The sequence below is a fragment of the Camponotus floridanus genome, unplaced genomic scaffold, assembly GCF_003227725.1.
Source record: "Camponotus floridanus strain SB8 unplaced genomic scaffold, Cflo_v7.5 scaffold5, whole genome shotgun sequence".
In the NCBI taxonomy this organism is placed as follows: Eukaryota; Metazoa; Arthropoda; class Insecta; order Hymenoptera; family Formicidae; genus Camponotus; species Camponotus floridanus.
In genome coordinates, this window is record NW_020229658.1 from 867898 (window position 1) to 890614 (window position 22717).

A 22717-nucleotide genomic window follows, 5' to 3' on the forward strand; every position below is an offset into this window, starting at 1 on the left:
GGAACTTAAATTAGATTTGAAAATTTTTTCTCTCTCGAGTTATAGTTTTTAATAATCATAATACATAATTACATAAAAAAATATTTATATATAATAATCGTTCACTCCATAATTTAGAAAAAAATTTCAAAAAACATACTCATACTGTGACACTTGTATAAACTTTCATTTAAGGATGACAGATTTTTATTTTTATTTAACATAGCAAATAGTTTTTTTTTTCATAAAAAAATAGAGGACATTTAATAACCATTACACATTTAAGCAATATCGTCCCAGCTGCAGGAATCGAAACATTCCTCGTCGATTTCGAGTAATTGTTTAAAATCATTTGTCGAAGTAGACGCTTCTGGACTTGAATCATTTTTTTGCTTATTTTCCTGTGATTGCGACTGCTTTTCCAGCGATAAAGAGGTATTCAAAAAGGAAGTCAGATCTTGTTGTCCACGTTTTTTCTGCACTGTCGTATCAACACTGTCTATCGATAAATCTTGATCAAGACCAGCCGCATTCAGAACATGCAGCTTATTTTTTATCAAAGGCCATATGTAATCGTCTGCGGTATTTCTCGCCACCAAATATTGTATTATAACATTATCGTTTTGCCCTATTCTATGCACTCTGTCTTCCGCTTGGCATAAAATCTGAAATAATTTCATGCAATCAAATAGAATATATATATTTTATATGTAAATCATATATTATGTTTAAATAAATCATGTAAATATATCATGTAAATCATATATTATGTTTGAATATATTATATATATAATACTAATGTGTGCTTCTTGAGATAAATATTAATTACACCAGGATTCCAGAATAATTCGGTGAAGACTACGAGATTCGCGGCCGTTAATGTAACACCTGCGTTTGCAGCAGTAATTGATAAAACTGCTGCCAAATAATCATCCCGTTCTTGAAATTGATCAATTTGGTGTTTTCTCTGCTCCGAATTAGTTTTACCATCTATTCTTATATATCTGTGGAAATTGCCATTGTTTTAATATACGAAGGGTAATAATCAAATGAAAGAATTAAAGAAATAAATTTTTCATAAGTTTGAATATAAGAATATATAAATTATAGATTTATAATTAAGTACTCACTTTATTTTCATAGATTCAGCGACATTGCAAATAGCATCCAAAATATTTTGATGATGAGCATACAAAAGGCATTTCCTTTTATTTTCAAATAAATTGGTAACATAATTGCTATAAATGCCAAATGTTAACTTTGTTGAAACAGATTACCGATATATTTTTGAAAAAATATCAATGTATTATATATTTATGTACATACCATACTGCTTTTAATCTTACAAAACTGGATTCAGTGTAATATTGCAAAAGAGTATTATGCTCTAAACTTGTATTATTTTTCAGTTTTTTCGCCATTTCGTTCATTCGCTTATGAGTGTTGATCAAATCTGAATCTAAAATGATTACTTGCCTAGAATGTAGATATATATAAAAAATATATAAATATTACAAAACTCGTTTAAAATTACTTATGCTATAAAAAGATCTTTTTTTGAAACCTTGTTTTAGATGGCAACTGACTTAACACATCAGATTTCAATCTTCGAATCATGCAAGTGGTCTTCAGCAATAATTGTAACTCTTGCATATTTGAAGAACCTGTAAAGTCCCAACCAAACACATTTTTCTGCCCTGCGCAGTATCGTATACCATAATCTTCATATCTGCAAGACAATATCTCTAATAAAAGTCTGCATATATTTAATATATGCATTTATTATTTATTTAAATACCTTATAAAACGTGGCAAAATCAAACTAATTTGGGAATGCAATTCAATCGGCCTTGACAAAGCTGGAGTCCCAGTAAGCAATACAACATGACGCGCATGGACACATATTTTTTGAGCAGCTTGAAATCTAATAGTCTTATTGCTCTTCAACATGTGAGATTCATCCTGAGAATCATTTACATGATAAAATAGCAGCAGCATTTGTTATCAATTTATTGAATATAACATACCAAAATAACAAATCCAAAAATATGTTTCTCAAGAATATTTACAGCTCGTATTAATATATCATACGAAATTATAATGATTTTAGCATCTTCAATACAATCTTTTCCACTTGTAAAATGACGAACATAATGCATAGGTAGAGATGGTAAGTATTCATATATTGTTTCAGACCATTGATACCTAAATGAAATATTTTTATAACATTAAATTTTTATAACATTATTTCATTACATTTATCACAGAAAATTTACCTAACTGATGAAGGAACTATAATTAAAAGTGGCCAACTTTCTTGAAAGTAATGTGCTATGCCTAATGCTTGTATAGTTTTTCCTAAACCCATATCATCTGCTATCATGCAACGACCACTTTTTGATATACCAAAGCTAGAATAAATTACATGTCAATCAAAATATATATATAGAAATTATATATACATAATTATTGTAGTTATAGTTTACCAAATGCCATCTCGTTGAAAGGGCATTAAACTATCTACTAATTTTTTGTCAATTTTTGATAGGTCCTGTTTGAGTATATTTTTGTGATCCGACTGTAAGCTTTTTTTAAATATCTAAAATAAAAATATCTTTGAAATTTATGCTTTTATATTTATACTATATTTTGTTTATATTATACAATTTGTTTTAATACGTTATCTAATTACCTGGAGAATAGTCTGTGGTATTTGAGTGATAGATATATTAGATTCATGAGGGATTAGTTTCTGCATTAAAGTGTCATATTCATTGATATGAAAATTCCATATTCTAGATTTTACATCTGAAAAATTAAATATAAATATATAACATATATATATATATATATTTGAGTATACATTTTCAAGTTAACCATAACTCAAATAACCATATGCTCTACTCGGTAGTGTTTTAAATGTTTCAATAACTGCAGGTACAAATGAAGATATTTCTAATGCAAATCTCTCGTTGCTGATCATATAACATTTGCCTGTTAATACTGAAGTTCGACTGAAAAAGTTTTTTGTTTCTATAGGATTGAAACGATTATTCTTCCTAATTGATCTCATAACATTTGTACTATTATTATGATTTGGCTGTTGCATGGGACTATTTCTGGGTGTAGTTTGTGTGTTTAATTGGGACTGTTGCTTCCTTGCCAATGCCTGCAAACGCTTCTTTTCAATTTCTTCAGGCGAACATTTCTTATCTATAAAAGTGGCAATTTTTTTTATTGATACTCCAATATTATTCTATGAAAAAAAATATTGTCTTTTAAAGAAGAAGATTATACCCATTTTGTACTCTTTTTCTGATGCATTCAATAACTACAAAAAATAAATATATTTTGTTGTTTAATTTAAAAACAAAATATTCTGTAAATCATATGTTGCGCGTCACGCATGTATGAACAAAAATAAAACTACATTATTATGTTGATATAATTTAATGATATAAATTTATTCGAACCATTTCACTGCTCAAACATTAAAATGCACTTTTTATAAAGTATTCATAAAGAGACTAGACCATAAATTTCCTGATTTTTCATTAAAAAAGATAAACTTCATATTTGTATCAGCTGCGAGGCTAACCGGGTTTTTGACGCATGCGCGGCGAACGTGGTGACAATTCTAGGAGAATGTGAATAAAACAAACATATTTCCCTGATAAATTTCTTGCGCATGCGCGGCAATTATTACTACTGCCGCACATGCGCAAGAAACTTGCCAATCAAACGCTTCGAAATTTCAAGATTATCAGACACGTCCAATAACGTGTCGATTAAATGGTAAGTTTCTAAGACTCTGATAGTCTCTTATAATAGTAGCCAATCAGTACGCTCGATAAAGATAATCTCATTCTTTTATTATATATTGCAACAATTGACGATTCCATCGCAAAGTTATGAATGACACATCGACTGTGTAGTTTATGTACCTACGCGATATATGCAAGCTGATCGTGTAATTACGCTTAATAGTACGTTTAAACAAAATGTTTTCAGTGATAAAAAATATATTACTGTGTTTCGCTTGTTAATAAAATTGTTAATAAATTACAGCTAAATTTAAACATTCTTTAAACATTCGTTATGGCAACACCAAAATTTCCTGTAAAAGAAGCGCAATTATTACGTATGTATTTTTATAAGAGACTTGTAACTCTGACTTAATTTTATAAGATTTACATATGTTAATGTATTATTTTAGCCGATCAACATGAATTTGTTGTGCCAAAAAAGCGTATCAAGATACCGACCGATATAACAGTTTGGCAAAAGTCTGAAGCATATTTTGTAAGATGATTTTTGCATTTATTTATTATTTATTGTAACTTTATATTTTACAACATTATTACATTAGTAGAATAACTTATATATATATATATATATATATATATATATATATATAATTTATATATAAAATATTTTTTTTAGTTCCAATAGTTTTACATAAACATTAATATTTCTTTTATATATATTTATGTATAAAATCTTATTTGTAGGAATACTTGGGATTTATTTTAGCATTAAATGAAGCTGTTCAAGGCAAAGCTTTGGATGCAGAGTATCCACAATCTCCTTTAGTGGATAATGTTATACAGATGTTAAACAAATTTGATGAATGGATAACAGAAATTCCACCTACTGAACAGCCCCAACGATTTGGTAATAAATCATTTCGTATATGGCACGAAAGATTGGAACAGGTCTGTGTGTGTACATAATTGTTTTATTTAAAAATTATTAAGATATAGATAATTTTGATTTATAATTGACATTTTTATTACAGAATGCAATAGAGGAATTAAAGCAAGTATTACCAGAGGAATTGCATCGTGCAATCCTAGAGATAGTTCAATATTTATATGAAAGCTTTGGAAATCCAACTCGTATAGACTATGGGACAGGTCATGAAATGGCTTTTCTCATGTTTCTTTGTTGTATGTTTAAGATTGGTGCATTCAAAGAAGATGATAAAGTTGCTGTTGTAATAAAAGTATTTAATAGGTACTTTTAATTTTTAGTAATTTGGTTTGTTATATTATGCAATTTTATTTTTTGGGGGGGAAAATTGTTTAAGTACTTAAATCGTTTTTTATATATGTTAAAGATATCTTGAGTTGGAACGTAGACTTCAATTAACGTATCGTATGGAACCAGCAGGTAGCCATGGTGTTTGGAGCTTAGATGATTATCAATTTGTACCCTTCATATGGGGTAGTGCTCAGCTTATTGGTATTAATTTTTTTAGTAATATAGTAATAAATCGTATATAATTTATTTTTTCATATTCTCATTAAATTTTCACATTCTTAATATATTTTATACAAATGAGTGTCTGGAAGATCTCTCATAGTACTTTGGAAAGTGATTTGGGACCCGAAAAGATGGAAAAAAAGTTATATAAATAGATAAGTAGATAAATAGATTCAAATTTAAAAATTTGAATTTAAATTCAAATTTAAAAATTTAAAAATTTAAAATTTGAATTCAAATTCAAATTTAAACTTTTAAATTTAAATTTAAATTTAAATTTAAAAATTTTAAATTTAAAATTCAAATTTTTAAATTTAAATTCAAATTTTTAAAAATTTAAATCTAAATTTTAAATTTAAATTTAAATTTAAAAATTTAAATTTGAATTTAAATTCAAATTTAAAAATTTAAATTCAAATTTAAAAATTTAAATTTAAATTCAAATTTTTAAATTTTTAAAAATTTAAATTCAAATTTAAATTTAAAAATTTAAATTCAAATTTTTAAATTTTTAAAAATTTAAATTCAAATTTAAATTTAAAAATTTAAATTCAAATTTAAATTTAAAATTCAAATTTTTAAATTTAAATTCAAATTTAAAAATTTAAATTCAAATTTAAAAATTTAAATTTGAATTTAAATTTAAATATTTAAATTTAAATTTTAAATTTCGAAGATTAAATTTTAAAATTTAAATTTAAAAATTTTAAATTTTAAAAAATTTTAAAAAGAGGGATGCCAAGCGGACTATAAATTACATTTTTTTAACATATTAGTGGTTATAACTCAGAAACGACTTATTTCCGGATCTATTTGTATAGCTTGTTTTCCTTTTTTTCTTTGAGTCTCGAATCACTTTCCAAAGTACTGCGGGCGATTTTCGCACACTCTGTATAATGTAATTATATGATATTTTATATAATATAATATTTTAGGACATCCTAGAATAGAACCCCGTCATTTTGTAGATCAAGCTATTGTAGAATCTTACAGCAAGAAATACATGTTCCTTGGCTGCATTGAATTTATTTCAAAGGTATAAAGAGATATAAAGATATTGTGTTCTCATTGATGTTACCTATAAAAATTGTAAAAACTATAAATTAAATCTATAAAATCTTAACATTTATGTTTATATTTCATTAGGTGAAAATAGGACCTTTTGCTGAACATTCGAATCAATTGTGGAACGTTAGTGCAGTATCCACATGGTCGAAAGTAAATAGTGGTCTTATCAAGATGTATAAAGCAGAGGTAATTTAATGAAATTATCATATTAAAGTCTAAAAAAAATGATTGTGATTTTTATTTCTTAGGTGTTGGCAAAGTTTCCTGTTATTCAACATGTCTTCTTTGGTTCATTATTACCATTAACACCAATGAATGCTCCTCCAAATTACAGAGGAGTTCATCTCAATACACCACCACCACCACCACCATCAGCAACATCACAATAAACAAAAAATAATTTGCGTATTAAATATTATTATTATAGTGGAACGTTTTATTACATTTCCCAATACTTGTAATAAAATTTTACGTTATCTTACACATTTCAATATTCTACTTCTGCTAACTTTGAATGTGTTTCTGTAGCTTATTGAAAAGTTGTGTTCATTTGTAATATATAAAAAGATATTTTCACACATTGTGAGTTGTATGATAGAAGATGTAAAAATTATGTTATTTAATGATATATTTGTTTGAAAGATATTGCATTTAATTGTATTGACATAAAATAATGGAAATAATTTTGTGAGCATTTGCTTTCAATAAAAATACAAAATTTATCGCACTAAAATATTATAAATTAAAACATGCAAGGGTAGAGTATTATTTCATTCTAAATATATTGGATGATATACGTATATTTTTGAATAATTGAAATTACAAATGTAGTGTCGTTCAAAAAATATTCTTAGATACACGATTGGCTATTAAATAGGAATATTTTCGGGAATTTAAAAATTCTCTATTCGAACGAATTACGTGACATATTTAGCTGGAAAGCAAGATACTAGATAAACAAAATTTTTCAATATTTTCCAATGATGCTCCAGTTCTAATATGTCTCTAATCGATGTTTGTTTCCGTGGAAACCAGTGTTGTTCGGCCAGATTTATTGCGCATGCGTCGCAATAACAGTGATTGAAAAAAATGTTCTGTCTAAGAACGATCATTTTAATACTTCGATTTCATTCACCGCTTTAATGCTCTGTTTTTGTATGACAGAAACTTTCAGAAAGTATTCAACTTTTATATTAATATTATACTTATTGTATTAAATTTAATTCATTACGATGTCAATATTCAAGATATCAATTTTTATATTACTTATTATAAACGTCACCTATTGCCAAGATATTGACATTGACAGAAACGGCTATATTGCCTATTGCCCTTGCATGGGACGTTTCGGCAATCAAGCAGATCATTTTCTAGGAGCCTTAGGATTCGCCAAGTCTTTGAATCGTACTTTATTGTTACCAGCATGGGTTGAATTTCGTACAGGAGAAACGAGATCTGTAAGTGACACATTTCCATACAATTTCATATCGTTTGCAACATTTGACATTTGCTGACATGCAAATCCAATTTAATTTCTAGATACAAGTACCTTTTGATACCTATTTCAATGTTTCGCAAGTACAAAATTGCCACAAAGCATTATTGATGGAGGACTTTATGAGGGACATTGCACCGAGAGTGTGGCCACCTGAGGAAAGAGTATGTAAGTTTTAAATATTAATTTTTCTAAAAAAAGATAAATTGTTCATGTCTTTGTAATTTTTTCTTAGCATTTTGTTATTCACTCCGTATGGGAAGCAAGGAAAAGTCCTGCAATGCTAAACAAGGAAATCCGTTTGGTCCTTTTTGGGATACGTATAATGTAGATTTTGTTCAATCAGAATTTTATGGTCCACTCCATTACGATATGTATCACACTGATATGAAAGTACAATGGCGAAAACGCTACCCAGCCGCGACTTGGCCAGTACTAGCATTCACAGGTGCACCCGGTAGTTTTCCGGTTCAATTTGAAAACAAGTATCTACAGAAATGTCTCATTTGGAATAACGATATGCTTAATAAAGCAAAAACATTTATAAAGAAGAAATTACCAAAAGGTGCATTTGTCGGCATACATTTGCGGAATGGAATTGATTGGGTAATTGAGTTGTTAAACTTATTACATTTTAATGTAGAGTATAATTTTAATCATCTAGAAAATAATGTTTTTCTGTTATGTCTTCTTCAGGTACGCGCCTGCGAGCATGTATCATTTACACCGAATCTCTTTGCCGCGCCTCAATGTCTTGGATATCGTAATGAACGCGGCAAAGCAACCATGTCTATGTGCTTACCATCGTTCGAATTAATAGTACGTCATCTGAAACGTGTCATTCGCAATGGCAATGATATCAAATCGGTGTTTGTGGCATCCGACAATAATTACATGCTAGATAAGCTTGGGGAAGCTTTAGCACGTATGAAAGTAAGTTATATATTTTTACATATCATTAGCATATTATTTATTAATCATTATTCTTTTATATTTTATTTTTATATATATATATATATATATATATATATATATATATATATATATATATATATAGATACCAGTATTTCGACAAGAACCGCCAGCATCACCCCATTTGGATTTAGCAATTCTCGGAAGGGCGAACTATTTTATAGGAAATTGCATTTCTTCCTTTTCTGCTTTTGTAGCCAGAGAAAGAGAAGTCAAAGGATTCCCAACATTTTTCTGGGGTTTTCCTAATGAAAGATCTACACATCATTTAGAATTGTAATTTTGTGAAATATGTTAATGATACAAATAATGAATCATTTTTCATAATTTATTATAATTAAATATATTAAAAAACTAATTAACATTAATTTTGGAAATATATACAATTGTAACGCGCACAAACTGCATTGAACATTGCGATATTTCGCAAAATATTTTCTTAATGATATTTCACAAAAAAATAAAATAATATTAAAAGACCAATTCGCCTGACTTACAAGATATTCTATTTTGTGTGCTATTATACAGATATTACATATAAAAATATGAATCTTGACTGCATTTCTATCGCAATAAAACTGCATATTTTTTTACAATATTATTCACTTCCTATGTCTCGCATATCGCAAAGCGTCTGTTGTAAAACATGAGCAAAATCCTTTGTATTAGTCTTTTCGCAAGATTTAAATGAAGAACAGGAGAATAGAATATCTTTTGGTCGTGGATTGTAACAGCAAGCGTAACCATCGGGAACAACCGGTCCATAACACATAAAAGATGCTGTAGTAAATGGTACCTTCGAATAACAGGAAAAAAATTAATTTGCAAAGTTGTTTCTACATTAGAATATCTAAATATTTCAACTCCTCACGTATTTTAAGAACTTTGGTTTTGAATTACCTGACTCGATGTTAAATTGAAATATATACTTTTGGTGTAACCAATATCCTTATACAATTCTGGAAGCTCTATTCCTTCACTCTGTGCTATCATTTTTAAACCGAACAAATGTCGATCGACACCTTGACCTATCGCAGCCTGTGCAAAAGAAATCGTAAACTCTATAGTTATGCATCAAATTATTAAAGTATGATTAAAGATGCGCTATAATTTAAGTAGAGGAATATATCTCACTTGTCCAGCTAGCTCTTTATGAGCATTTATAGCTTTGATCATGATTTCTTTCTTTTGTGCTTTGGTCTTGCAGCCAGCATCATAGCATAACATTTCTGCAAATTCGACAGACTCTGTACAAGTAGATCTGATGCATTCAGTTCTGGAATTAATAAATCTTCGTAATGCCGCGCTTTCGTAATGCGCTGGTGGTTTCTTTAGCAAGTTATAAAAAGTCACTTGCATCGCGATCTGAATAAAACTATCGGGACTCAGTTTAATTGCTTTTATCGCATCTGAACCAAATTTGTCAAATGTAAAACATTCCATGTCTAGATCATTTGAGAGCCTGAAAAAATCGTATTTATTATATTTCTGACAGTTCTAGCATAATATGAATAATTATATATCTTATAAGAATTAGAAAAATTTATAAAAGTTACATTCACTTTGACATTATAAGTATTGAAAGCTTTTGATTGATTAATCAAGATAAACTTCTTTATCTCAATTAGTTAATCAAATCAACACATACAGCTTTAATATTTACATTAGCATTAAGACAAACTCAGCCAGAAATAATTAACTTACTTATCTACTGCATCAGTAGCTTTCTCGATTGCATTTTCTATAACATTATTAATTTCAAATTTTAATAGTTCTGCTCGAGGAAAATCTTTAGTATCTCCGCATTTTGCGCTATTTTCTTTTCCTGCTCTAAAAATAATTAGAAATTTTTATTTATATTATAAAAGAGATAAATTATATTTAGTGATTATTATTTACATGTATTTTAATACATAATCATGAAGAACAGCAACTGGGGTACCCTCACATGGACTATGTTCATATTCCATACCAATATAGCCATCCGCGGATATTATATTCTGCAAAGTATTGAATATTGATAAATTTTGTTTATCTCAATATCAAAATATGATTTCAAATATTTTAATAATTTTATATTTAATTTATTGTTCATATTTATTAATCAGAGATATTTCACCTGGAGAGTTTTATCATGCCATCTGTTTCCTGCATTTAGACAGCTGTTAATGCCTGTTATAGATTGAAGTGCTCTAACTGAAGCATTATTTTTTTCTTTGAAAGCGTCTTTAGGTATATTTTTGTCCAGACACAATATAAATAAAGACGTTTCTATATCCTTGATTATACTTCTATTATTACCCAGCTCTGAAAAAATTTAATATAATAATAATTTAATACATAAAGAATGAAATATTATATACAGAAAAATGCAGTTTAAAGATGCAATTGTATAAAGATAAACAAAAGTAAATTGAAAGAAAACCTAAAAGTAAATTATGATCCTTTGCCCAAGTATCTCTGTCATTTCCTGTTAAAATTCCTACAGGCTTTCCTGGCATACATGAGCGATCTGCAATATCTTTTATAGCAGTCACGAGTTTACCCTCACTTAAAATGCCGTTTTCATCAACAACACAAAGTTTAAAAAACTGTAATATAAAATAGAATATATCAAAGTATATCTCTTTCTATTTAAATAATTATACTCACATGATTGTTGCTTATGATTATTATGTGTTTGGCCTCATCTGTATGCAACAGTTTATCAACCATTTTGTTGGGCTGTCTATGTGTGCCAAGTATCATGCCATAAGGTTGCATGTCAAGTGGATCATTACGAGCCATTTCTTGTTTCATTTTTCCACTGTAATGTCATGATTATAAATAAGTATTAGAGAAAGATATAAAGAAATATTATAAGCAATATAAAACTTGCCTCTTGACCATTTCATTATAATTACATACTCCAGCAATGATACGTGCTGCAAATAGATACACATCTTCTGGTCTGTTGAGAATAATTGGTGGTCCAACAGTTCCAGGACTGGAGTGTACAATCACGGGGATACGATATCCCAAATATGCAACTTGCAACCACCAATCTTTCATCTACAAATAAATATTAATTGTAATATGTTATTTATCTAACTGATTAAAATGCATATATGATAAGTACCCAGTTATCGGTGTTTTCATATCTCTCCAATAATTTAGCATGTAATTGAGGCCCCAGACCAGTATTGCTTATAAATTTATTTACAATTCTCTCTGTATTTTTATGTTCTTCATTAGTCAATAATGGTTTTAAAGATCTATAATTAATAAAGTATAAATAATTTCTTTAAACTAAAATATGCAATAATTATTTATTACTCTTATAGATATATATTTGTTGTGTTAAAAATAAAATCTAGACCTCAAATAACGTTGTGCAGTTTGTTTGAGATCAGGAACAGGTTGTTTAGGAAGAGGTTGTTTATTTAGATTTAGGGTTGTTATAGATGATCCACGAAGAAATGACGGTATTTTGTATAATTCATTGTGAACCTGTTGATGCAATCAATTTTAGAATCAATTGAGAATTTTTAATTCTGTATGAAAAATTGATAAATCTTTGTACTTACTGTATATTTTGATACATTAGATAATACTTTATACATAGTTGGTTTCTCTAAAAAACTTGAGGCTAATCCTACTGTAGTAATGCTAAAAAATAAAAATTGACAATATTATCGATATTTTGAAAGATAAACGAAATTATATATGAAAAATAAATAATGTAAAACTAGTATTAAATGAGTTGAATATTCAATATGGCTCAATTATTTATAATAAATATATCTCTCTGTCAAATGTTGAAAATTTTAAAAATATCTCTGCAGAGAGATGTCACCCACATACATACCTAAATACGCGCGATAATCAATTGACAACCCTACCATTATTTTATATTACGATCAATTGTATACAGAATATATATAGTCACGATGAACATTGGACCGATCATCATAATTGGAATGATCGTATAATATTATATGCATATATAGTATATATAATTTTGCGTGAGCGCACTTAAAATAAATAAATAAAAACAAATATATACATAAATATATCCATACCTGTCCATATGGAAATAAAATTCTTTTCTGCTCGAGCAAATGAAGTAATATTAGTAAATTCATTAAAGTTCGACTTCGAAGAAAGCAGGAATAGAAATGTCACGTCACTCTCTTTTATGAGATGTTTTGCATATGACATTCATTATCAATTTATTATATTAAGGTGCCTTTACATGGGAGCGTTTTAGCGTCGAGCGTTAAAGCGTCAAAAAGTGTGACATGCGCAGTGTGCCTAGTGATTTGTTGAAACGCTGGAGCAGTCAGTAAATCATCTAAATTGCGGAATATTATCAAATATTATCATTATTATCAATATTATCAATATTATCATTATTATCAAATATTATCAATAAAATGTCAGTTAATTATCGTTATCATCAATGGTTATTAGAATGCAGCAGCATTATTAATCATGAATATAAGAAACAAAAAAAAGTTACGTGCACACTCCACACGTTATATCCTATACAAAGAATACATTGTAATAAATAATATTCATGTTGTATTTAGAAAACATATATTTATGCCAATTATTCCTTCTGTTTGGTTATGTTGTAATACGCTACTAATCGCGCAATTCTATAATATATATTGTATAATGATATCTATTATATCTATTATATCTATTATATTTATTATATATTATATATATTAATACATTTTCTATTAAGAATATACAATCTACTTACCTCTACCGTATTTATTAAAATTTTGTTACTAGACATTGTTTTAGCGGTTTTAGCGTCAAGATGCTGGAATCTGCCTGTTCAGAATTATGCGCAAGGGTGCTGCGCACGTGTTTTTGACGCTCGACGCTTGACGCTAAACGCTTCCATCTAAAGACGCCTTTAAGGAACACAGCATATCGAATTCTGTGACACCCGGTATGACATTTTGTCCAATTGAGACTAAGGGCGCATTCACATCTTCACAGAAAGCGAAAATCAGAAAATCAGAAGCCAATCACAATTCGTACTGGTAGTAAACAGTACATTCTGCTCTTCTGTGATTGGCTCCTGCTTTTTTGTTTTTTGATTTTTTGATAAGGTCTGAATGCGCCTTTAGGGAATATTGTATTTGTATACGAATTTGTTGGATGTAGCCAATGGCCGCATTCAGCGGACTCAACAGTTGGCAACATTACTAGATTTTCCGATGTAATTTGACGCTGATTGGTCGGAACTGATAGCGTTTTCGACTGTCGGATTTAATCGCTCCAGGATAGTTTACTAAACGTTATTGACCAATCACAGTCATTCTTCTGAAGAAATATATGGTTACATTCTTTAAAAGATGTCTGTGATTGGTCAATAACGTCTAGTAAACTACTTTGGAGCGATTGAACTCTACAAGTCGGAAACGCTATAAAACTAGAAACCAATCACGTTCGATTGCTACTTAATCGTTGAGTTCGCTGAATGCGGCCAATGTTATAACCTGCCCTTTTGTTCACCAGAACTGTGTTCAGAAACATCACTCGAGTGCTTCCGGGTATCATTTTATCTTTGTTGTTCACCAAATGTTAAACAAGGATAAAATGTACCCAAGTACATTCGGGTGATATTTCTGAACGCAGCCCAGACCTATCAAGATTTTTGCGTCCACATTTTTGATTTCCATCACTGTTTTAATTGCCACTTCACATGCGCGAAAAACCCAGCCCTAACACCGGTGATTAATATCGATTATGCGCGATTGTGTGAAAAACAACTGAATGTTTAAAAAAACATTTCAACGAGCAGATTAAAAGATAACAACTTCGAAACGGTCTTTTTCAAACAGGTATGTCTCTCAAATTCAATGCTTGCTAATGAGAAATGATGACGATAAATATGTATTTCTTTAGCAAATCATGATTTAAGAGAATTATACAAGCGTCTAATTGTATCTTGTTTGCAATCTAACCCTTGTTCGCACATGTGTTAAATCAAATCTACATATCTTTAACCTACACGTATCAAATAATATCTATGTGTCTCAATAACTTTTACGAGACTTTTAAAGGGATTCTTCAATTAAAAAAAAGTTTTTTGTTATCTTTATAAATAATATTTTTTATGTAAAATAAATCGAAACATGAATTTTGTTGATTTTTTTTATATATAATTAAAAATAAATATTAGTTTCTTTTATAGTAATCACTAAGTTAAGATGAAAATGAATATCTGTAATGAAAAAAATTATTGTAATTTATATATTATTAAAATCTCAGAGAATATGGACACAAGTACAGACACAGATGTGGATACAAATACAACAATATCCGTAGATCCAGAGGATCATTCGTCACCCACACTGATTGATGTTATTGATTTAACTAAAGAATCACCAAGAAATAGACCTTCACAATCACGTTATAGATATCCTGAAAATGCATGTACGAGTCGTCATACAACTAGATCATCCAGACGTCTCTTACATAGGGAAGTCTTATCACCTATAGCAATAGGAAGAAGATATGATATTGAACCGTTTGTATAAGATACATCTTGTTTATTTTGTTTATTTCCCAAAGATTAATAGAAATATATAAAGTGTTAAAAAAGATTGCAGTCAAAATAGCATCTTAAAATAATTGAATAACTTTGTACAGTATGAGAAGTTTACATTCCATGTTTAAAAATCATATCTATATGTTTTCATTATATAATCATAAATATAATCATATATCTTTAAAAAATTACAAAAGTAATGATTTATTAATCAAAATATTAATTTGGTATTAATTATGATTTTTAATTAATAATTGTGATTAATAAATTATTGTTCATTTACTTGTAATTTCTATATTTGTTTTATTTAGTATTATATATTATATGATATTTATTTTTGATATAATTTTATATAAATTTTTCTGTCAACTTAAAACTGTCTTAAAATACAATATATAAATTTGGCTTAATCTTTTTATACATTTTATATATACATGATGACATATTATATAAGATTTTTTGTGATTATAAAATATTTTTTTTAGAGATTATCTAGGAAGAATAAGAAGGCATAGTAATAGTGCAAGCAACAATGAAATTGTGAATCTTGATAATACTATTGAAGTTAGAGATGATAAAGAAGAAGCAGATAAACAAGATAATAAAGATAATGAACAAGAAGGAAATAATTGTTACACATTTCAATCAGATGATAAAGTGCCAGTATCTTTAACATGTCCGATATGTTTTGAAATATTATCTTCTAGATTAAAACCCACTACTACTCGTTGTGGACATCTATTTTGTGCAAAATGTTTGAAAAAATCTATTCATAAGTATAAACATTGTCCAACCTGCAAAACAACTATAACATTAAAATCTTGTATTCGTTTATATCTTTAAATATGTACATTACTTGTGAACATTGCATAAATTTTGTACTTTTTTCCATATTTCATATTCCAATACATTTGCATATTTAAAAAAATTTCAATTTTTGTTATTGTTTTAAGGAAACAATGATAGATTCTTAAAAATATTTTCTCCCTATTTTAGGAAAATGTCAGTTAGTAGAAAGTTTAATTTAAGGACAATGTTTTTGATGTTATTATATTTCTAATTCTAATTAATTAATTAAGCTTATAGAAATGTTCGATTTTCAAGATACCTTGTCAAAAGATTATAATTATTAAATTATTAGTTAAAACTTTTATTATAAAATAGTTTTTATTCAAAATAAATATCTACTAATAATTATTACATTATTATTAGATATTTATTTTGAATAAAAATTATTTTATAATAAAAGTTTTAACTTCCATATAACTCTTTTAGAGTCTTATAGTTTTGTATTGTGACTATTTAATATTAATTAAACATTTTATGCTATAATACAATTTTTGCTTCTTTTGATAATGAGATTACCTTAAACTGTATAAACTGAAATGACTTGAAATATATATTAAATTATAAATAAACTAAAAATTTCGTTAACATCTTTATAAATACCTATTTATATAATCCACAAATAATATTTTTTATTATATATATATTTTATATTAAAATTTATTTAATATATATGTAATAAATTTATTTTATGAATTTATATATTTTATATTAATTTTGTTTTATGTTGAATTTATTATAAATGTATTATATTAGTTGTTTTGAAGAAAGATAAATGCAAACAAATATAATTAGTTTATTATCAACTATGTTTCAGATTCATATATGAAATTGTATTATAATAACATTTATATATTTGATATTGTTGATATTCTGGGTATTATTATTATTATTATTATTGATTATCTTTCAATATATTTTAACTTGAATTTTGATTTATATTATTTTGATTATCAAATTCATAATTATTATATTATTGATATTGTATTATTTTTTACAAAAGAATAATTGTTTGTTATTCTCTACATAACAGAACAGGTATAAATTTCCATTAGGATGAGATTTGTTTTAAAGAAGTATTGAGATTTTTTAAATATAAATCTGGTTCTCTGTAAAAAAGGAAGAAGAATAGAGAAGAGAGAAAAATGAAAGAAATTATACATGTTTAAAAGAATATATTGAGGCTATAAAAAGTAACTAGTTAAACAAGATCACAATACTTATCTACGTTAATTTTAATTTATTCTATCGTAATATAAAATGTATTTGGAATGGAACTATGTATTAGAAAACTTTTATCTCCAAATACATTTATTATCATCCAAAATAAAGTGTATCCAAATATCTGACATTGAAAATAAGATATCTGGATACTATCATTTATTTATCGAAATGTAATTAAAATTTATATACTAATATATATTTTTGTAGATGCTCCTGTACTTCGATCTATCGGCAAGACATTAAAACTCGATACATCTATTAATCAATCATGTCATTCGTTGAGAGTCATTCTAAGATGCTTCTCATATGAAAAAAATTTCAATGATTCTGCATTTTTAATGACAGCATTAACAAAGGAAATGAAATTGTATGAAATGTTACCTATTTATGAATCTTATCAGATTGTAGATGAGGAAAAAAAGTTTATCTCAGAATAGAGGCATATTTGCTTAACAATGATACAATGATGAATAAAAGAAAAACTACACAATAGTACAGTATAAGTGCACGAAAACAATTCCAAAGTCCAATTCAATATTAAAGTCACATTTATTAAATGTCAAGAAGATTGGAAACATGCCAAGAACCATGTCTATCGAGTATCCAACTGACAGCTTTAATAAAAGTATATATCTTTGTACGTTCTTAATGATAATAATATTGTTACATGTAATAGAATTATAGATGTGAAACAAGTAAACTTAATTTCTACTCTAAATGAATCTTCAGATATCAATATGATGAATTTAACAAATATAATTTAATATCTTTTATGAAATACAATATTTCAATTTCTTTTTGAACTTTATTCGTATTTACATAAAACAACTTTTTTTCCCCTTACATTGTTACACATCATTACATAGGCTCCAATATACATAATAAACAGCAATGTATGAAAATTTTCTGAATAAATTTTTCAGTTGACGATAAAATGACATTTAAAGTGAGACGAATAATCGGAAGCTCCCGGTGCATTTTCGCAACGATAAAGGGTAATTTCGTGGCGAGACCGTGCGCGAGGAAGCCCACGCAGAATCACGAGATTCGAAATCCCGCGCCATTATCGTCGGGACGTTACTCGCGGCGCTCCTCCGCTTCGTATTGGCCGGGCACGCCTACGTTATGGCGGCGCAGCAGAAAAATGAGGTACACACAGCCCGTTGCGGTGGAAGGGCTGCGATGAGGACGGGTCGCGGTTTTGTTGTTATTTCGCGTATCGAGACGAGTGTCGGCGCGTTTCCTCGCGGCGGACGGTGCGCGGTGCGTGTCAGGTGCGCCGAGGCGAGGGTGTAGAGCTCCTGGTAATCCGCTACGCCAATACTGGACGGCTCTCCCATGTCGTGTCATTGACTCGGGACAAAGTGTCAAAATTTATCCGAGCCCGTTTTCTCCCCCCCTGCCCTTTCCGCGGCGATAGAGAGCAGAAAAGAGAGAGTGAGTGAGTGAGTGAGAGAGAGAGAGAGAGAGAGAGAGAGAGGGATAGATAGATAGATATTAAAATCTCTTCCGCAAATAAAATCTCGCCGCCCGACAATCTCGGTACGGTTGATCGCCGTCCCGTGATACGAGAAGACGCGATCTGTGCGTACGGACGCACGAGCATTAGCAGAAGTAAGGACGTGTATACGCGACAGCGTCAGCGCGCTTTGTTTTCTTTCTCTTACGGCATCGTAAAATCTCGCAAGTCAACGCGTTATTAACGCTTGTTGTTGATAAACGGAGTGACTCCGAAGATTCGCGACGACGTAGTAACGACGTGCATCGTTCGTTATCATCGTTAGCGCTTTATTTAATATTTCTTTTTTAGCGAGAGCGATTTGTTTGATGCGCGAGTTCCCGAGCATCGTGAAAAAAATCTATTATCTGCGGTGTTTAACCTTACCCTTACCCTTGCGCGAAATGTCATTGGACGTATCTCTCTCGTTGATGTGTTTGTATGATTTTATATATATACATATCTATATTTATATAAATTTTTTAATTCATTAATCTATTGATTTTAAGGTTTTGCAAAGGTCACTTTAATCAATTAATTATTTATTCGTTAGATAAAAGTAATTTAAACATTTTATGTGTATATATATATATATTTTTTTTGGCAGGAGCATTGGTAAAATAGAATGTAAACAGTATATATATTGATGTATCTAGAACATTGCTGCTGCAAGTGGAAAATTATTACATTATTACATAATTGTATAGATGTTATATTTTAGCTGATATATATACATGTATAAAATTGTAACTGTTTATATACATCTATTTATAAATATTTGTGTATGTATAATTTCAGACTGTTTGCAATTTGATCCTAAATGCTGAAGTGTTCACAACATACAAATGAATACGTAATCTGTATTGAAATATTACCTGAAATGCACCTGATCATTTATTTAAGATGCATTTAATCAAATTCATTCATCAGTGAGTACATATTTGGCAAAGTTGGAGAGTGATGCCGGTTCATCAGATTAATGTTAATCCGCCTGACTGGCAACCACCCTTGTCAATTGGTCCTTCCAATAACACAAGTCCTGCTGGTGGAGAAAGTTTACCAGAATGGACACCACGGGTAATTCTTTATCCTATTTATCAAAAATTAATGCTTAATTATTTTAAATCTATATTAAATTACTTAAATAGGATAGAATATTCCCAAAATGCCTTTTGTTTGAACTGTGCTTCTTTTCAACTTTATGTCATAGAATTTATTAAAATTTATTTCAAATTATATATGACAGAAAGGATTTTTAAAAATTTAAATTTTAAAATAATTAATAAGTAGTAAAATTACATTATTCAGTTAATTTTAATAATTAATACACGATAATTCAGATGGATTTTAGAATTATAATTTGAACTTTAAATATAGATATATTGTCTTAGAAATATAAGAAACAGTATAATAAATTGTAATCTTATATAAATTGATTTATATCAGCTAAACAACTCGGCTGTTTAAACAAAACATGATCATTAAAAGACTGCATATTATATTTCAAAACTAAATAAAGAAATTGAATCACTTAACAAATTACAGAAGCAATAAAAATATAAAATACATGAAAGAATAAGAAAATAAAATACAAATAGTATTAAAATGTAATATTCTGTTATTGTATATAATTTTACATTACTTTAATAATTAATAACATGTAATACAATAATATAATTTAAAAATATATTTATATGTAGACAAAAATTATATAAAGTATAGTAAATTATAAAAGTACAGTATTTCTTCATCTTGTGAAAGATTTCTTACTTCATCAAAAGATAGTCATTTTCTCATTTCTCAAGCTAGTCATTATTTCATTTCTCAAGCTTTACCTGCTTATCTGATTAATATCTGGTAGTGATTAAGCTTTGCAAATGATATGATCTTTTTCTGATCTCATTGTCAAAATTTATTTCAAGAAAGCAGATGCAATTTCCAAGGAAATACTGTAAAAATACCTTCATAATTAATTTTTTTGTTAATGATTAATAAGTATATTTATTTTAGGAATCGAGTTATGCCACAGTAGTTACTATTATACCGGATCATTGTCATTCATCTGTAAGCACATTATCCTCGACCAACCATGATATTTGCAGGTAAATGAAATGTATTAATAATAAATTATAATATATTTTAATAATTAATTATATTGACATAATATGTACATACATATTGATTATATATATATACGCACCATTTACAATAATTAAAATATATTTCCAATTTTGATTTGGTTATAAGAAAGTTTTATCTTTTTATAAACAGGATCTGCCATTGCGAAGGCGAAGAAGGTGCCCCTTTATTAGCACCTTGCTATTGCAGTGGCAGCTTGCGTTATGTGCATCAGGCTTGTCTTCAACAATGGATAAAGGCTTCGGATACGCGCGCCTGTGAATTATGCAAGTTCACATTTATTATGCATGCCAAGACAAAACCATTTTGCGAAGTAAGTAAACTTATTCTTCGATGTGGAGAAAAAAATAAAATTAAAAACTGAAAAATACCTTAATCATATTCCAACGTACACTAAATATATGAATAATGTATATTATTTGTAGTGGGAGAAACTTGAAATGTCCGCACTAGAAGTGCGAAAATTATGGTGCGCGGTCGCTTTTCACGCTGTAGCCGCTCTTTGCGTAGCATGGTCGTTGTATGTGCTTGTCGAGCGATCCGTGGAAGAAGCTCGTCGTGGATTCGTCGACTGGTCTTTCTGGACTAAATTAATAGTCGTCGTAATCGGTTCTACCGGTGGTTTAGTCTTCATGTATATTCAATGCAAAGCGTACATTACATTATGCAGAAAGTGGCGAGCGTTTAATAGGTATGTATTATTTTCTGTATTTTTCTCTGACGCACTTATATTTCGAATTCAGATTACAATGTCAATCTCTATGTTTCAGAGTAATATTTATTCAAAATGCTCCCGAAAAAGTGGTGCTTCCTCCGTCACCTACAGACTCTTTGAGAGAGGTCACCTTGCCCCTGAAGGATCCAACTGCCTCGATGGCCGAGCTCAACCGCACTCTGCTACCCCGTACCATAGATCCTCCATGTGCCTCGCAGATGTCGAAGACCGATTCTGCAGCACCACAAAGGCACGACGCTCAATTGAAACTTTATGTATTCGACAAATTGTCTTCGTCCGAGGACAATCTATAATATCTAACTTTGAAGATGGAAAGCATCGTACGTAAAATCGCGCGTTAAAGGTGATTAAGAGATTAGCCAAATTTTCAGTTCAAAAGGAAAAAGGAGAAGAGCGCGTTTTCGGACGGAACTGGATAATTTTAGGCTATACGATTTCGGAAATGGAATTATTCTCGTCGAAATCGTCGAATATCCGCCCTCGTGCAGCACCTTTCTTTTCTCGAAACTTAGTACTTCAGTGCTTACAGTGTTGACAGTGAGATAGAGATGAAAGTGTACAGCTCTCGGATGCTGGTGCTTTCTTATGTACATAATTATTGTATCTGTGATGTTATTAAATAAACTTTACCATATTTAAACAATATTTCCTTGTTAATTATATTTTATTTGGAAAATTAATTAATGTTATCTATGAGTAATACACGTTTTCTTACATTGATGGTAAAGTCTCCGTCAGACTCGGAGTCATTTTTCAATCGATGTGTCGCTTGAAAATAAATAAACACGTAAAATCAGCATTTTATCACTTTTATTGCGAGTGGTGGGTAAAGCCGTGATTTTTTATCGATTCGCGCCACCGTCGCGACCTGCCGACGCCAGCGCCACTAGATCGAGTTGCGGCGACGACAGCGACATACTCCGGTGCTCGATGCTGCCGTAT

General features: G+C 29.1%; 6 protein-coding genes across 18 annotated transcripts; 4 read left to right on the forward strand and 2 right to left on the reverse strand.

The window, feature by feature from the left end:
- Positions 1-108: 108 nt before the first annotated feature.
- LOC105258539 (SWI/SNF-related matrix-associated actin-dependent regulator of chromatin subfamily A-like protein 1) lies at positions 109-3598 on the reverse strand. 5 transcript variants are annotated; one of them, XM_011269853.3, is made up of 13 exons: positions 3453-3598; positions 3277-3310; positions 2872-3192; positions 2672-2787; positions 2466-2578; positions 2256-2390; positions 2007-2184; positions 1778-1941; positions 1544-1708; positions 1306-1455; positions 1110-1217; positions 809-983; positions 109-644 (listed from the first exon to the last, which is right to left on the reverse strand). In XM_011269853.3, exons 1-13 carry the CDS (start codon positions 3453-3455, stop codon positions 261-263), a joined length of 2046 nt encoding a protein of 681 aa, XP_011268155.1. In that variant the 5' UTR covers positions 3456-3598; the 3' UTR covers positions 109-260. The 5 variants fall into 5 exon arrangements, with proteins under 5 accessions (XP_011268155.1, XP_011268145.1, XP_019885387.1 ...); XM_011269843.3 differs by having other exon boundaries at positions 2863-3192; XM_025412378.1 differs by having other exon boundaries at positions 110-644; positions 3064-3192.
- Positions 3599-3826: 228 nt separating this feature from the next.
- On the forward strand, positions 3827-6918 carry LOC105258559 (serine/threonine-protein phosphatase 2A activator). 2 transcript variants are annotated; one of them, XM_011269894.3, is made up of 9 exons: positions 3827-3965; positions 4048-4120; positions 4196-4281; positions 4491-4694; positions 4778-4995; positions 5099-5223; positions 6180-6280; positions 6391-6498; positions 6561-6918. In XM_011269894.3, exons 2-9 carry the CDS (start codon positions 4078-4080, stop codon positions 6699-6701), a joined length of 1026 nt encoding a protein of 341 aa, XP_011268196.1. In that variant the 5' UTR covers positions 3827-3965; positions 4048-4077; the 3' UTR covers positions 6702-6918. The 2 variants fall into 2 exon arrangements, with proteins under 2 accessions (XP_011268196.1, XP_019885380.1); XM_020029821.2 differs by having other exon boundaries at positions 3877-4120.
- Positions 6919-7382: 464 nt separating this feature from the next.
- LOC105258565 (GDP-fucose protein O-fucosyltransferase 1) lies at positions 7383-9180 on the forward strand. Of its 2 annotated transcripts, XM_011269906.3 has the most exons (6): positions 7383-7489; positions 7622-7769; positions 7852-7975; positions 8043-8413; positions 8504-8740; positions 8865-9180. In XM_011269906.3, the coding sequence occupies exons 1-6, from the start codon at positions 7455-7457 to the stop codon at positions 9057-9059; spliced, it is 1110 nt and encodes a 369-aa protein (XP_011268208.2). In that variant the 5' UTR covers positions 7383-7454; the 3' UTR covers positions 9060-9180. The 2 variants fall into 2 exon arrangements, with proteins under 2 accessions (XP_011268208.2, XP_019885376.2); XM_020029817.2 differs by lacking the exon at positions 7383-7489 and having other exon boundaries at positions 7518-7769.
- Positions 9181-9262: 82 nt separating this feature from the next.
- Positions 9263-13685, reverse strand: LOC105258575 (carnitine O-acetyltransferase). Of its 2 annotated transcripts, XM_011269918.2 has the most exons (14): positions 13530-13685; positions 12841-13112; positions 12346-12427; positions 12138-12268; positions 11898-12033; positions 11658-11830; positions 11432-11585; positions 11205-11370; positions 10899-11086; positions 10679-10779; positions 10484-10609; positions 9914-10241; positions 9680-9817; positions 9263-9575 (listed from the first exon to the last, which is right to left on the reverse strand). In XM_011269918.2, the coding sequence occupies exons 2-14, from the start codon at positions 12846-12848 to the stop codon at positions 9378-9380; spliced, it is 1929 nt and encodes a 642-aa protein (XP_011268220.1). In that variant the 5' UTR covers positions 12849-13112; positions 13530-13685; the 3' UTR covers positions 9263-9377. The 2 variants fall into 2 exon arrangements, with proteins under 2 accessions (XP_011268220.1, XP_011268229.1); XM_011269927.3 differs by lacking the exons at positions 12841-13112; positions 13530-13685 and adding an exon at positions 12627-12685.
- A 565-nt stretch (positions 13686-14250) lies between these two features.
- On the forward strand, positions 14251-16241 carry LOC105258590 (E3 ubiquitin-protein ligase RNF4-like). The gene is made up of 3 exons (XM_011269939.2): positions 14251-14622; positions 15053-15311; positions 15818-16241. The coding sequence occupies exons 2-3, from the start codon at positions 15058-15060 to the stop codon at positions 16173-16175; spliced, it is 612 nt and encodes a 203-aa protein (XP_011268241.1). The 5' UTR covers positions 14251-14622; positions 15053-15057; the 3' UTR covers positions 16176-16241.
- A 2317-nt stretch (positions 16242-18558) lies between these two features.
- LOC105258600 (E3 ubiquitin-protein ligase MARCH8) lies at positions 18559-22420 on the forward strand. 6 transcript variants are annotated; one of them, XM_011269976.2, is made up of 7 exons: positions 18559-18706; positions 19213-19335; positions 19699-19977; positions 20911-21002; positions 21172-21352; positions 21465-21730; positions 21810-22420. In XM_011269976.2, exons 3-7 carry the CDS (start codon positions 19861-19863, stop codon positions 22066-22068), a joined length of 915 nt encoding a protein of 304 aa, XP_011268278.1. In that variant the 5' UTR covers positions 18559-18706; positions 19213-19335; positions 19699-19860; the 3' UTR covers positions 22069-22420. The 6 variants fall into 6 exon arrangements, with proteins under 6 accessions (XP_011268278.1, XP_011268262.1, XP_011268269.1 ...); XM_011269960.2 differs by lacking the exon at positions 19213-19335 and having other exon boundaries at positions 18559-18839; XM_011269967.2 differs by lacking the exon at positions 19213-19335.
- Positions 22421-22717: the final 297 nt, after the last annotated feature.